We start from the raw sequence: 14,566 nt of genomic DNA on the forward strand, positions 1-14,566 counted from the left end.
ATCATACTCTTGGGCTAATAATGAAAGTTAACAACAATGACATTAACAGATACCACAGGAATATTTACAACACGAGGGCAGAGGGCAGACCGGGGGGCTTATTTCAGCTGGATGGGTTTAGTAGGTGTGTAATAAACAAGCAAAAGAAACAGCAACCCTCGCAGTGATAAGCAAGCCACATCTCATGGATTCTCAATAGACAGGAATATTTCGATATTTTTAAAGGTCTATTTTTCATGTCAACAAACCCACAATAGAAAAAAGACCAAAACCACCTTTCTGAGATTCTCTCAGCAACAGGCCCTCATGCTCTTTATGAAGGTTAAAGAACAGTTTCTTTAAAAAACAAAATAATATCCAAAAAATTATGCCCACTGTGACCTTAATCAAACCAAAGCACACTGTGCAAGTGTACTTAATATAATAGCTTATTAGAAATAATATTTATACAGCAAAGTGCTTCACATATTGGATAAAACCACACATTAAATATGTTTCAATGCCCCCGACTTACACAATTTCAAGCATATGGTCTTAAACACACCAACAATAAAAACATTTGTGTGACCAATATCGTAAAAATAAAGCGCAAGTATTTAAGAAAAAGTTAACCCGTTTAGCAGACATTTAAAACAAACCACAGATTTCTGAAGGATTTCGGAGACAATAAGGAATCCAAAGTTCAGCTGCCAAAACCTCAAAGACTCAATTTAAAGTAAACGGTTAATCAGAGATCGACTGTCATCACAAAACACTCAAAATAAAAAGCAGGAGCCTGGCCATGCAGGACTTTGTATGCGATTCATTGAATTCAATTAAAATGAACGCTAAACCTCACTGCAATTAACATGGAGGGGTGTCAAACACAAGGCTCGGGTGTCACAATCAGCCCGGCAAAGTAAGAGATAAACAATTAAAGGACAGAAAGTCCCTATCAACTATTTTTCTGTTGACAAAGTTTCTTTTCTTTTTTTTTCTTTTTCTTTTTTTTTTTTTAAATGGGTCCACAATAAAATAAATGACACACAGTGGATGTGTGTTAGCACAATAAAAAACTTGTTGGTGGTTTGGTCATGTCACATTTGTTTAGAGGAAGCTAAAATATAAAATATCACTAAAATAAATTGTTTTAAATCGGTTTACCTCATGTTTGCCTCCACAACAATTTCAGCCAGCATTTGTTTGGTCTACAATTTAACAATGAAACTTGTGAAGACAACTTGGACAGTGTTGCACTTAAAAAAAAAAATACTATTCAGTATTAAACCGAGCGGGCTACCTGATTGGCTCTTTCCAGGTCTGTCATCAAGATCTCAATCTCATCCGCCCTAAGAGACAGAAAAACATGTGTTGTTACTTCAGATAAATGCACAGAGGATATAAAAAAAAACAAAAAAACAAATATGGATAAATGAATGATGACGACTCGCAGAAAGAGAGGTGCACAGATTTAGAGCATCCCGGTACGGTGTCCATTAAGCTACTGTCTAAATTTCACCTTAATCCATTGATTGTGAACTCCATAACTCAAACAGCTTGTATATGTGCGTGCATACATGTATTTAAATGTGTGTGTGTCTATGAGTGTGGGTGTGCACATGTAAGCCCCTAAACCCAGGCCACACTAAAACAGAGGGATTACATTAATAGAGCTCTAAGTCCTAATACAGCAGACTAATCTGCTATGAAGCTGTGTGATTGTGTCTGACTAATGGTCTGGATGGAGGCCATGGTTCACCTCTCACTTGCTAGAGGTCAAACAGCAAGAATACATCCCCGTAATACCACCTCTCATTGGACTTTGGGAAAAATATTTTAAATAATCCCTCCATCGTGAGAGACGTGGATACCTGGCACTTTTCTGTGAACAATGAGCGGGAACTGAAGAATACAGAAGCGCAGCGAATGTTAATATTTCGTAATGACGACTTTAACTTTGAGTTAAACTACAATTGCCTTTCTGTTTTTGAGTTTTCAACATGCGTGAATATGTTTCCCAGCACGAGGAGGCTTTGGAAATAGTGACCTCACCGATGGTCTATAACGCAATGCAACGACATGGCATAAATGCGTGCGTGTTTATTTAAGACATTCCTCGCTGATAAGAATACGCGAGTGGCACCGAGTGGAAAGGCGTGAGGCGCATATGTGCACTGCGCGTCCATTAAGACCTTTTGATTTTATTGCAATCTTTTGATAGTGAACCCAGTAGCCCACGCAGTTTTTGTATTTGTGTGTCACAGTATGAGAAACAGTGTTATGTCCCATAGGCTTGAGTACTACTGATTTGAATGTGTTTAACAAAACAGACACAGTTGATATTAGGTCAACATTGTGCCACAGGCAATGCAGCAAAAAGAATCAGATGTGGGTGGGAGAGCTTTTCACTCTCCGCTTTTATTCTTTCCCTAACAGTTAAAAGGATCTAGTATGTATTTAAGCAACATAATAGTACACTACCTCAACAGCTTTTATCCCGTCTTAAGCTATAGTGTGCAGGACCCGCAAGCGCACTCAAATCGCGCACCCGCGCACACAAATGTTAAGGTCAGAGAGCCAACAAGCTAGAAAAGCTTGTAATGGAGAGCGTTTATGGGTAGTAATGCAACCCAAATACACCACCGCTCCTGCTCCAAATGTGATCATTTAATCAAAGTACAGATGCACAAAGTCTTCTTAAATAACCTTTGGATTTGGCTGTATTTGGGAATTATTAAGGCAAAGCTAGAGGCTGAGGGCCAAAGCAGATCACAGGGAAGGGATTTTCTGCATATCCTGATACAGTCAGTCAGTCAGTCAGTCGCTGGGCAGGGCAGGAACTGTCCGTGGCCCGCCAATGCACCCGCTGGAATGACTTCATCAAACACTGGAGAGTAAAAGGGGGGGTGGGTCCTTCGTGATGATAAAGTCTGATTTTATAGCACCCAAACTTATCTATAAAACACCATACAGCAGCCACAGGGAGGAGCTATAGAGTAGATACGCAGCCAAAATGGAAAACGCACACAATCAGCGCACACTCAAACACACTTGCACACACTCTTTTGTACCATGAAAGCCAATGGGTGCACCCAGTGACATCAGTGAGTACTATAGGACTTCTGAAACAAGCCCAGAGCCTCTGAGGCCCTACTGTACTTCCTCCATCTCAGACAGGCCTTTTCATCTCCTATCATCTTCTCTCTTGCTCCTCACTCAAGCGCTCCTTTTCTTTTCCACCCTTTGCCTGCCTCCATCCTTTCCCCCTCAACCGTTGCCTTCCCATCGCCCTCCACTTTTTTCACCCCCTCCTTTCATCTTTTTCTTCCTTCCACCTCCCCTCTCTCATCTTTCGCCCTCTCTTCCTCGGCCTCTGTCCTCGGTGCCAGCAGGATATTCCCCTGATTTAGATTTTCATTTCCCTCCTCTATCGCTCTCTTATCCCCTCTTCCTCGCTGATGCCTCCGGCCCCTGGCTCGCTTTTTGCCCTCCAGCTTTCATCACTCCATTCCTTTTCTTTCCTTGGCTTTCTCCACATTGCGTTTTCACAGCGTGTTACCTTGGGGATTTCAAGGAGGCTTAAAAAGAAGCTAGCTGTGAGACCGTGTCTGTGTGTATGTTGTGCGCCATTTTGTGTTGTTGTGTGCTTGGGCTGGACACCGGAAAGAAAGCCCTATTGACCGGTGCCTAATTATCGGCAATTAAACGGATTTTAACCAAAATGTTATCAAAGCCTCCTACATGCAGATAAAGCTATGCGCAAACATACAGAGGAGTCTCCGCACACTCAGCTCACACACTCACACACACATACACACACAAAGCATCCTGTGGGGCTGGAGATCAATATATCATTAATCTTTAACAGGGACTAAACGGGTAAAATGCGGCCAAGCCAGACCCTCACAGCGTCGACACAGAGAAGGGGGGGGGGGGGGGGGGGCTACACTACATCTGCAGGCCCGCCTCCCGCTGAAGCTGAGACTCTCCGGGCGCTGCAAACATCGACCAAATTCTCAGGGAGTGTGTTTGTGTACGTCCACAGGTGTTTGTGAGAGTGTGTTAGTGCTTATTTTAAAAGGCAGATTACCCAAATGCAGCGAGAGGATGGGGGGGATTTGTCACGCAATGTCCTCCTTAGTGAAAAGTTCAGAGCGAGTGTGTGCGTGTGTGCGCGTTTGTGTGTGTGTACCCGCACGTGTCTGTGCGCTTGTGAGGAGAGAAGCGCATGATATGTATGTATGCGTTTGTGTTTCGCAGTGCCAAAATGTATGCAGTTAAAGGGTTAAAAGTTGTGTTCAGCCAAACACTGGCGATTTGCTCAGCCAAGCAGTAAACGGGGGAAGGACTCCAAGGACTGGGAGGGTGCAGGGTTAGAGAGGGTTTGTGTGTGCTTTAAAGCGTTGCATTAAAATTTCAGATCACAGCACGCCACATAGTCAAGGACCCTGACTGCCTCGGGCTCACGAGTGAGTGAGCGAATGAGTGAGTGTATACTTGTACGTGTGCGTGTGTGTGTGTATTTATGTGGGTGGGCATGTGTTTATTAGCTTCTGTAAGCAAATGGGACCTACTATAAGTGTCTTTTCAAAAAGTGTTTTCTTCTGACATAAAACGAAGAGACAAGGACGCCAAAAGAAAGCGTAAAGAAATGTAAGAAGAAAAAAAAAAAAAAGAAGAAGTGCAGGAAAGGGGACGGGGGGAGGGAGGGCCTTCTGATAGACTATGAAACATATTGATTAGTGCTATTACACCGTGTGCAATTTCGTCCTGTGGTCTTTCCTCTCACACTAAAAAAAAACCAAACACCTAATGCAGGAGACAAACGACAAAGTGTGCGAGTGAGCGAGGTAAGAGGGAAAAAAGGAAAAAAACAGGGAGAAAAAAAAAATTGTGAGGAAGACAGAAGAGGGATCGATTTGTTTTTAACAGCCAATCAATTTAACAACTCTGTTAATGGAGAGGCACAGTGAGTTTGGGGCCAGGTAAATGGGATGGGGTGGCGATGGTGGTGGTGGTGGGGTGGCCTTAAAAGCCAAGTTGATACTCTCCCGTACTTTGTGTATGAACACAGGATGCCCTTGACCATTTTATTATCAGTCCCTGGATTTAGCCAAAAGAGCTCATATTTCAGCCAAGGCAGGGTGATCCCCCCCTTCCCCGGAAATGTAATTTTTCAGCTTTGCGTATGCGATTCTGGTGCTCACGAGGTTCTGGGTCCTGCTGCTAACCCAGAGGGAACGAGGAGTGTGAATGTCATAAAGTGCCACTTCACAGTGCGGAGTGCTGACATGGAAAAGCTTCTGTTCTCATCCTCAACACTACTATAAGATCAATAATGATAGATGCCCAAAGCTCGACTGAAGCCATCTCATCTTACAGGTCCTATTAGAAAACATATGTAGCTTTCAATCTGGCACCTCTCTATCAAGTCTCTGATGAAATCTGAAAGCTCTTTACCCCATTAAGACATCAGGCGCCTATATAAGACTTATACGTACATATCAGGTCTTAATGGATTAAACAAAACCACACACACATCCGCGCGCACAAAACAAACTCTATTTTGATGTTTTAGTTTGGCTGCAGAATACATTACAATCCCTTTCAGTATTTACAGTGCATGGGTAATGCCGGGATTTGGAGGCTGCTGGCTGTTGTGGGAGAAAATCCAGCTGTTAGGGAGAGAAGGGGGAGTTTCCATGCAAGGAGATTCACTAAACAGGATGATTATGTCAGGAGGAGAGTATGGAGGAGCCAGAGGGGAGAAGTCACCCGCAAACACACATAGATCAGTGAGGCACGTACTTTGCTGTGGATTCCTCGTCATACTTTGTCTTCAAATCAAAGAGCTCGGCCTGAGTTGTTTCAAGTGCTGCAAAAGACGGTGAGAGACAGTTAAGGGTTTTCCTGGTGCAAAGTGAGCTGAAGAAGCAGATCCAGACATGAGCGATACTTTTTAAAAGAGCATTAAAGGTGTAAACATTATCTTTGACAGCTTCTTACTACTAAAGTCTTATTTCACACGAGAAACTTTGGCATTTCTGTTTCTCAGTGATGACAGCTGAGATTTTCTTAGATCTCCAGGCCTCGCAGACACCTAGTCCAGATGTGTCAGATTAACTATGAGTGTTAAACATAATAATCACCAGTAGCTGTTTTTTTTTTTTTAAAACTCATTTTCACAATGGGTGAACATTTATTGAGAAATAGAGAGGAATAGAGGGAATCTATTATGATTTCCTTTTTTCTGTCACACAAAGGTGGATGATCACATTACAAATGACAAGTTTTAAGTAATATGGTCGGTGTATGTGGATGTAACCCCTATGAGCCCAAAGCTCCGGTTAAATATATTCTTTTTTTCTACTTTGGGATCTGCATGATATCACTGAGAGGGGATATCCTTATATGGTCATCTCGGGAACGCAGCTTTGCCTGGGAGCACAGACGCTCCACCCACCTGATGTTTCAACCCTTCTATTTGTCAGTCTGAAGAAAGCTGGATTAAAGGGAGGTGGAAGGGAGCTAAAACAGCTTGTTTCAGGACAGCAGAATACAGGGCTTCACGGGTTTAAGGTAAACAAAGATGACGCTGAACTTTTAAATCATACAAAGCTACTCTACAAAAGTACAGGGATAAAAATATGGAACTGGAGATTAATATAATAAGTCCCCTTTAAGAAGTTTTCAAAGGCTTAATAGCCAGCCCAACTACACTTTCAGTGATAAGAGCACTTTATCTAAAGGTGGGTAAACAATCCCCAGGTGTGTACAGGCTGCGTAGGCTGGTACCTGTCTGTAGGGACCGGGCTTTCTGTTCGGCCTCCTCCAACCTTGAGGACATGGAGTCCTGGCTCTCCTGGAGTTTCCTACAAGAGACCAGGTAGCAGAAAGTCACAGTCAGTCAAGAGATACTGAGTCAGTAAATTCTGAGCTCACACTTTGTGGCAACTGCGACTATTCTCTATTTTCCCACCATTTCTGAAGTGTTTTCCACCCTAAAATCCTCCCAACACAACCCACTCCTCATTAAGCAGCCCTATTAGGCAGGAATGTCTGGCCACTGGCGCACACTGCACCCAGGGGGGAGAGAGAGAGAGAGAGTGCGCGAGGCTTGACTAAGGGAGAGGGGGGAGGGGGCGACAGAAACCACAAGGATAAAATAGATTCATTCTTAGCATATAAAAAGTTGGGCTCTGCTGAGAAATTGCCACTGCGTGTAAAAACATCAATAATCTAGCACAAAGATGGTCTTTATGGCACTCTTTGATGCCCCCCTTCCCCGCCAATCTGTCTCTCCTGTCATCTCTATTTTTCTGCCCTCTACTTCATCCTTTCATCTCCCTCACTCTCTCTACCCTTCGCTCATTCCTTGCAGGATGAAATGCATCGGAGGTGCCATCCATTTACTCCCCCCCCCCCCTTCTCTCTCAGACACAGGAAGTCAGCTCACTGCAGACAGGAAGGGGCCCATAAAACACTGACGTACAGGAAATACAATTGGACAATTGATCTTCTACTGTACGTATGAAAGGGACAGTGAGCTTTAATACAGCTTCGTCAAACAAACGAGATGACTGACAGGAGGAAAACGTGCTTTGTAAAGTCCATTTCATATTAGTAAACTGTATACGTCAACTTGAAATGAGGACTTTCATCAGAGGGATGGTGTTTTAAAGACTGCAAGCAGCTTGTAGCTTGGAGAAAATCCATAGCGTTCAGTGCATCGGGTCTCATTCGCTTAGAATTACAGCGGAGACTGTTTGGAGTCAGTATATCATTACTAAATCTGCATGGTGAGAGTGCGATTTAGTAGTAAAACTGCATATTAACATGCTTGAAGAGGAACTCCATACTGTGCAGCTGAGCACTTGTGACACGCTGAATTTAATCTGTTAATTCTGTCGGTCTCAAACTTTCATTTCATTGCTGATAAAAACGTTCAGGTCTGACGCATCCATCAGAGCTTTTTTAGCTCTTGTTCTCCCTCAGTGAAAATATGCTGCGTCTTTAAGCCCCGAGGCTGCAGCGGCTAATCACATGAAGCCTCATCACTCAGATGTCTGCACATCTCTTTTTTATTTGATTTGATTACTTCAAAATAAGAGCACACATTATCCAAGTTAATATGGGATCACAAGATAGCTTAAACTAGTTACTGTTTTTTGGGATCCAATGTAGAAGCAAAGGAGCCTGAGTTAGTTGTTACGTGAAACAATATTCCTGCCTCAAGTCCATTATACTTTAGGCCAAATTGGCCCTTTTCTGGAAAATGGCAGTATTAAAGCATTTTAGCCTCACTAAGCAGTTTTTTTTAAATGTCCCTAAAGCATCCGGAAGCATTTTTTGAGCTTATTACTGCCCCCATCTTCCTGTACACCTGAAAATTACACACTTTAACAAAAAAAAAAAAAAACATTGTATTGAAATAAAGTAGTCTTTATCAGCAAAGCATATTTTTGCACAGCAGAGGCCCATGGCAGCAAAATATCCAACATAACGGCTGAAAAGTATCTTGGTAAACAGAAAATGGGAGTGGATGGTGTCGATTCCCATCAAAGCGAGAATGGCAAGCGCCCACATGACAAAAATGCTGGCATTGTCTTTTATGCAAGTTATCTCCATTCCTACATTTGTGCGCAGGAGGAAAGCAATAAGCAACAATTTGTCGATTAGACTGATAACTACTGAAAAAAGAGAAAAGAAAAAAAAAAGAAAAAGAAAAGAGCCCTTGGAGATTTGCTTAAGTAGGAATTAGTAAGTTGTGAACAGAGAGCCCTGCTAAATAAAGTCTGAAATCTTAAACCTATCATTCAAAGATAAGAATCAGCAGTTCTGCCTGAGGGCACAATGACCCAAAGCATTCAAACTGCAAAATAATGCAGAGGTTATTACTTTAAACACAGCTGCAGCAGCGCACATACGCACATAAACATGCGCAACTTTTACCTCTCCTTCTCTGCATAGTCGTTGTGTAGCTGGAGCTGCTTCTCTTGGGCCAGGTTCTCGGCTTGATTCTTCAGAGACTGCTCGTACTCGCGAATCTTCTCCTTCAAGGCCTTAATGGTCACCTCTGTGGAAGAGATTAGAGCAAAGAGGCGAGCACCGAGAGAAAAGAAGTCAGAAACGTGAGTGATCTAGATAGAAAACACAGACAGCAAACTATGGCACTTTTCTATATATCTGATATAAAATAGCAGTGACGATGTTTTTAGCGAGGTGTTTGACCTTTGCCTAAGAAGCAGCATTTCACATCCTGCATTCTTCCTCTGTGAGCACAGATGAAGACCTTGGCCCCCATGGCCCTGGTTTGTATGTAATTTGTATAGTATATTTTTTTTTCTCTCATTTCTTTTCTAAATGTACTTGTATATTGTTCACATGTTGAAATAAATTACCAATCAATCAATCTTTGAATCCGCAGCTGCCGTAGAATATTCAACTATCACTAAGAGCAGATATGCTGCATTCATTAGGACTGCATTAGTACCGAAACCCCATAACCTGCTGCCGGCTGAGCGCTGTATGGGGCAGCCTGAAATAAATCTAACACATAACTGGAGTAATAAATAGTCCTCCCTATGTGTGTGTGTGTGTGTTTCTCAGAGAAAGATATAAGTGAGTGAGACAATGATATAACGCATTGCTGCTCGCTACCTTTGACTGAGGGCTCTTAGCACTTTGTGTGTGTGTGTGCGTGTGATTTAAACTCCAGTCTCACTGCTCTGACACATAATCAATAGAGGAGAGTCCCCTCAGAGCCCTCTTACCCCTTAACTGCTTAACTGAACTTTAAACATTTAGGTTGCGGGGATCAATGGCCCCTGCACTCTGTGTGTGTGTATGTGTGTGAATGTGTGTGGTGTGTGTGTGTGTGTGAGAGAGAGTGTGCGGGCGGATCCGCGTGTGTGTTTAACAGGAGTGGGAGTTCCACAGTGTGTTTTGGGGTTTAAATATCCCCCATCTATTGAGGCGGGAAGGAGGGATAAAGGATGAGGGAACAGGAAAATCAATGGCAGAATGGAACCCTGCCGCTATCGAGCTGTTCCAATTAACTCTCACTGAGGAAAGGGGGATTCCAAAACATTCCCCCGTTCGCTCGCTCACTCCTCCTTTTCGACTGAAATTACACCACTTTTTATTACCGCTTCTCACTCATCTCTCCCCGCTGTTGTCAGTTTCTCCATCTTTAAGCGGATGTAGATCATTGCATTTTTTTTTTTTACGTTCCTCCAACTCTGTCACGTCTTTTTCATCCTCACGGGAAACTTTTTAAACGTAAACCTGTGGACATTTTAGTGTTTAGGATTTTTTTTTCCACATATCTCAATGTATGTCAAAGAGGTATAAACCCGCAATGATGAGGACAGATTTCAAGTAAAGCTGCACAAACAAGGCAGTCCACGCACACACGCAGGAAAGAATTCTGAAGCAAGAGTAGAGACTTTCTCACCTTTAGTCCCCTGAACTTTAAGACATTTCCACTTTCGAGAGAGCTATAAGCTAAACCGAAAATATGTCCAGAAACTGAAAATGTTGTGTTCATCTTGCTTCACATACTGCTCGTTTTTTTAATGAACTAAAACTACCTTTTCATACACAAGCAGGACAAAATTTTCCACTACACTTTTCACACACAGACTTGACAACAAGGCCACCAAAGTGTATCTGCCGATTCAATTTAGCAATGTTTTCTTTTTTAATCCATTAGAGAAAGAAAACAACTCAGTGGATAGTCTCCTCAGTTATATTTTCAATGTTCAGTTGCTGCTAACCAGCTGTACTCCAACACTTCCTATCTACAGGGCTGCTGTAGTGGCCCTCCTGGATATCACTTTAGCTGCTACTCCAACAAGTCTCTCCTAGACTTCAACTACCACAGCAAATCTGCAGCAGGTGACTCAGTGAGTCCGTATTCTGCTCCAACCAGACCCTCCTGTTACTGCAATTAGATGCAATCCAGGACAGGATGACTGGTCCACTGTAGGTCCAGCTGGGCATATTGTTTTTAATTTAGTTAACATCCTTTTTTTTTTTTTTTTTTTGAAGAAGAAGAAGAAGAAGAAGAAGAAGAAAAAAAAAAGAATCGCTCTACAACAGCTTTACAAAAGCTTTTCACTAAAACCCAGGTTACACAAGTTCTCTTCTCATTTAATTTTTTTAAAGTTTATTTTTAGGTTGCTGGGAAGAGGGATGGATAGCACAAGTGTAAAGAGACCAGAAGTGTAGGGAAAAGGAAATGACATGGAGTGAAGATCTGGACTCACTGGCATTAGTGTCTGTTTTTTTCACAAACGAGCGTCAACATAAAACACCGGAATGTGAAATTTTGATAAGTATTAACTAGTTAATTGTATGGTCTACATCTACTTCTGTCAAAGTCGGGAAAATCCCATAATGTGTGCCTGTGCACGCATCCGTCTCTAACCTTGGTTTTTAACCTCTGCAAACTCTTTGTTGTAGTCCTCCAGTGTCTCTCGAAGTTTGGTGTTCTCTGTCTCAATGTCATGCATCCTCTGGAGCTTCAGCTGCAGCTGCTGAGCCAGCTCCAACACAGGTACAGGATCTGGTAGAGAAAACACACACCATGTTAACACACTGTAAAGCAGATCAGACAAGCAAGGGCGGCAAGGTGGTGTAGTGAGCTAGGAATAACTACATTCATGGCCCTGTGAGAGAGAGGGAGAGCTTGCCTTGGTGAAGAGTCCTTGGGCAAGGCAATGAATCTCTAGCAGCTCCAGGACAACTGTTCTGGAGCCGACCCTGACCTCTGATCCCCCTTTGGAGGATTAGTGGTTAGAGCAGAAACCAAAACATATCACAATTACCAGTCATACTGCGATGAGGGGAGAACAGTCTGACATCTCCAAATCAGAGCTTGGCTTTACTTTTAGAAATAATAATGTGGCAGTAAATTCTATTTAATGTTAGTTATTTATAATAAACCTGTTTTCAAACTACTCTCCATGATAGAAGGTTCAATACTTTAGAGTAGGGATGTCCAACTCATTTAACATCGTGGGTCACACACAGCCCAGTTTGATCTTAGGTGGAACTGCATGATAAATGTGTAAAATTACAGAAAGAGTCATGATAGTTCATTGCACAGATTATATTTTATAATTACAGGACAAAGTTTTTGTTAATTTACTGTAGACTCACTAGTGGCTGAAAAGCAAGTGCTTTCCTGTCATTCAATTACTTTGGTGTAGTATGAATTGCACTGGGGGTAGGCAGTCTTTATCAACAGGAAAATCTTAAAAACTTGTGAAAATACAGTTTAAAGGCCGGATTCAAGTGTTCGTCGGGCCGATTCAAGCCCCCGGGCCTTATGTTTAATGCTCCTGCTATAGAGTAAAGCAGCTTAACCTTGATGCGTCTTCATCACTGGCTTCTCACGGCCACACTTAAATACATTATTCTCACTTACTGATAATGACCTAAAAAGAAAGTCATCAGGCTCTTATAACATCAGAGCACTTCGGTGATTAGAAAAGAACAGATCAAACTTCGTACTTATAAGTCACTGTTGGTTTACCCATTCTTTCCTAACAAAACTTTATCCATAAAGTCTATTGAACGATAGACTATCAGTCTTTGTATCAAGCGACCATTGTTGAGTTAGGAGATTAACTTTGGTTTCTGTATGCGGGAAAAAAACATAATGCGTCAACTGTTGGCGCAGCGGGAGAACCGGATAAGTAGAGGCACACAGTAACATAGAAGAGACAAATTAACAGGAGAGATTACTGGGCTATGATCAGTTAAAATGTTTCGCTATGATGCCGCTTGAAAGCGAGAAAGAAGAAAAACATGGGAGCAGACAGATGGACAAAGCGGAGCTGTAAAAACAGGCAATGAGAAAAGGTAAATACGAGATTAAAGAAACAGAGACAGAAGGAAGAAAGGCAACTTTCTGGAGGCATTTTACCAACATCTCTGAACACACAGCAGGGTTAACTGTCAGTGTGATGAAGAGAGGCCTGTCAGTCAGGCCAATCACATCTGATTGGTGCTCATGGGTGGCAGACTGGTGACAGGCAGCCAAGAGACGCAGGCGACGCTCATCAGCATGCCAGCTAAAAGAGCAGTTTATGTGTGTGTGTTTGTGTGTGCGTGTTTATGAGTGTGTGTTGTACAGATAAGAGGAACTGACAGCTTACAGCTGGGGGTAAGGGCTGTGTGTGTGCGCGCGCGTTTGTGTGTGTGTCTCATGTCTGACGCAGTTAGATATCTTAACTATGCTAATGAGAGATCAGCAGAGAACGATTGGGGAATTTCATGCTGATTTTGTGCTGTCAAGGTGACACACCATGCAGGGCTTGGCTCTGACACACACACGCACGCACACACCTCTTCACATAAACACATGCGTTTGCTTCCAAAGTCTCACAAAAAAAAAATACACACAAGTACAAACACTCGCTAACATAACTGTACGCCCTGAATTTGGACTCCTATCTGCCTCTGTGCCCTTGAAAAATCAACTTTCTCTCCCTCTTATCAAACCTGTGTCCTTCACTTGGACCCCCCCGCTTCAAATCAACTGTACAGCCTGTTAAAAGCAGTTTGACTGGTGGGCCACTGGTGCTGAACGCTCTCGCCAGACACCTTTAATCTAAACCAGAGCACACTGGGCTGACTAACCAGGCCTTCAGCTGATAGAAGACAGAACAAAACACACTGTTTCCTCTTTCAAGACTGCTGCATTAGTCAGGCCGGTCTGTGTCTGTGTGCGTGTATGCATCAGGCATTACATCATTGTCTCGCTGCAAGTTAAGAATAGCCCCGTCAGAGCTGGCGCTGACTTATTGGGAGCAGTACAATCCAAAGATATTACTGTAGGTCTATCCATGTGGGAATATGATGACCTCCTTACGCTATAGATGAACTCAACTCTTTCATTCCTGCATACGCGGCCCCTTCAGGGCTCCCGAGCAGCTGAAAGTCTCCTACCAGCAGCACTGTGGCTGTGTGTTCTGCAGCTCTCGGTGCCGCGCGGCCCTCCCTCAGCCTCAGTGCTGCTGGATGCGACCGCTCGTGTATGTGCACACTTTGCCGCGGCCAATTGTGGGCACGCTTGTCATCCGTATCAGGACGCACCTTCTGTTAAGACCCTATAACGGCTATACCAATGGGGATGAGGTCTCCTGGGGACATATTAAGGCGTCGCACACGCCTGGATGAACAGTGAAGCAGCACCAGAGGGACGGTGTCACACGTTTTCTGCGTTTTTCCCTGTTGCTGCTGTCTGCACGGATGAGGGAAGGTCTCCCTGATTGCAATTCCGGACTAGGGAGGAGTCTACACAAACACACTTGTATCATCACTAAGAGCAGTCTTACCTGGGACATCGATTATTTTTTTGTACACGTTCAAGAAGGCGGCCTCTGCTTCTTTACTCCTCTTACTCAAGGCATCGATCTGCAAGGAGGAAAAATAAAACGTAATTGTTAAACGTCAGTTACCATACACTCCAAAAGCAGGCACATTAATTTAACGGTGAGAGCCGTCTACATATCTGTCTATCCTCACTATGCCTTGGTATGTTGCATGAGATCGGGGCCGTCATGACAGCGGCCAC

General features: G+C 43.1%; 1 protein-coding gene across 2 annotated transcripts in view; it reads right to left on the bottom strand.

The window, feature by feature from the left end:
* Positions 1-14,566, bottom strand: part of cux1a (cut-like homeobox 1a) — a 57,875-nt gene that overhangs the window by 17,516 nt on the left and 25,793 nt on the right. For both annotated transcript variants that reach the window (XM_085380570.1, XM_085380569.1), the window contains exons 4-9: positions 14,328-14,406; positions 11,411-11,548; positions 8,932-9,055; positions 6,775-6,851; positions 5,788-5,854; positions 1,280-1,328 (exon numbers count right to left, since the gene is read on the bottom strand). In XM_085380570.1, coding sequence (XP_085236696.1) covers positions 1,280-1,328; positions 5,788-5,854; positions 6,775-6,851; positions 8,932-9,055; positions 11,411-11,548; positions 14,328-14,406 — 534 coding nt within the window. The remainder of the gene's footprint in view (positions 1-1,279; positions 1,329-5,787; positions 5,855-6,774; positions 6,852-8,931; positions 9,056-11,410; positions 11,549-14,327; positions 14,407-14,566) is intronic.

The sequence above is a fragment of the Rhamphochromis longiceps genome, linkage group LG14 (assembly GCF_057381845.1).
Source record: "Rhamphochromis longiceps isolate RC_006_pf linkage group LG14, R_longiceps_female_GT1.1, whole genome shotgun sequence".
NCBI lineage: Eukaryota > Metazoa > Chordata > Actinopteri > Cichliformes > Cichlidae > Rhamphochromis > Rhamphochromis longiceps.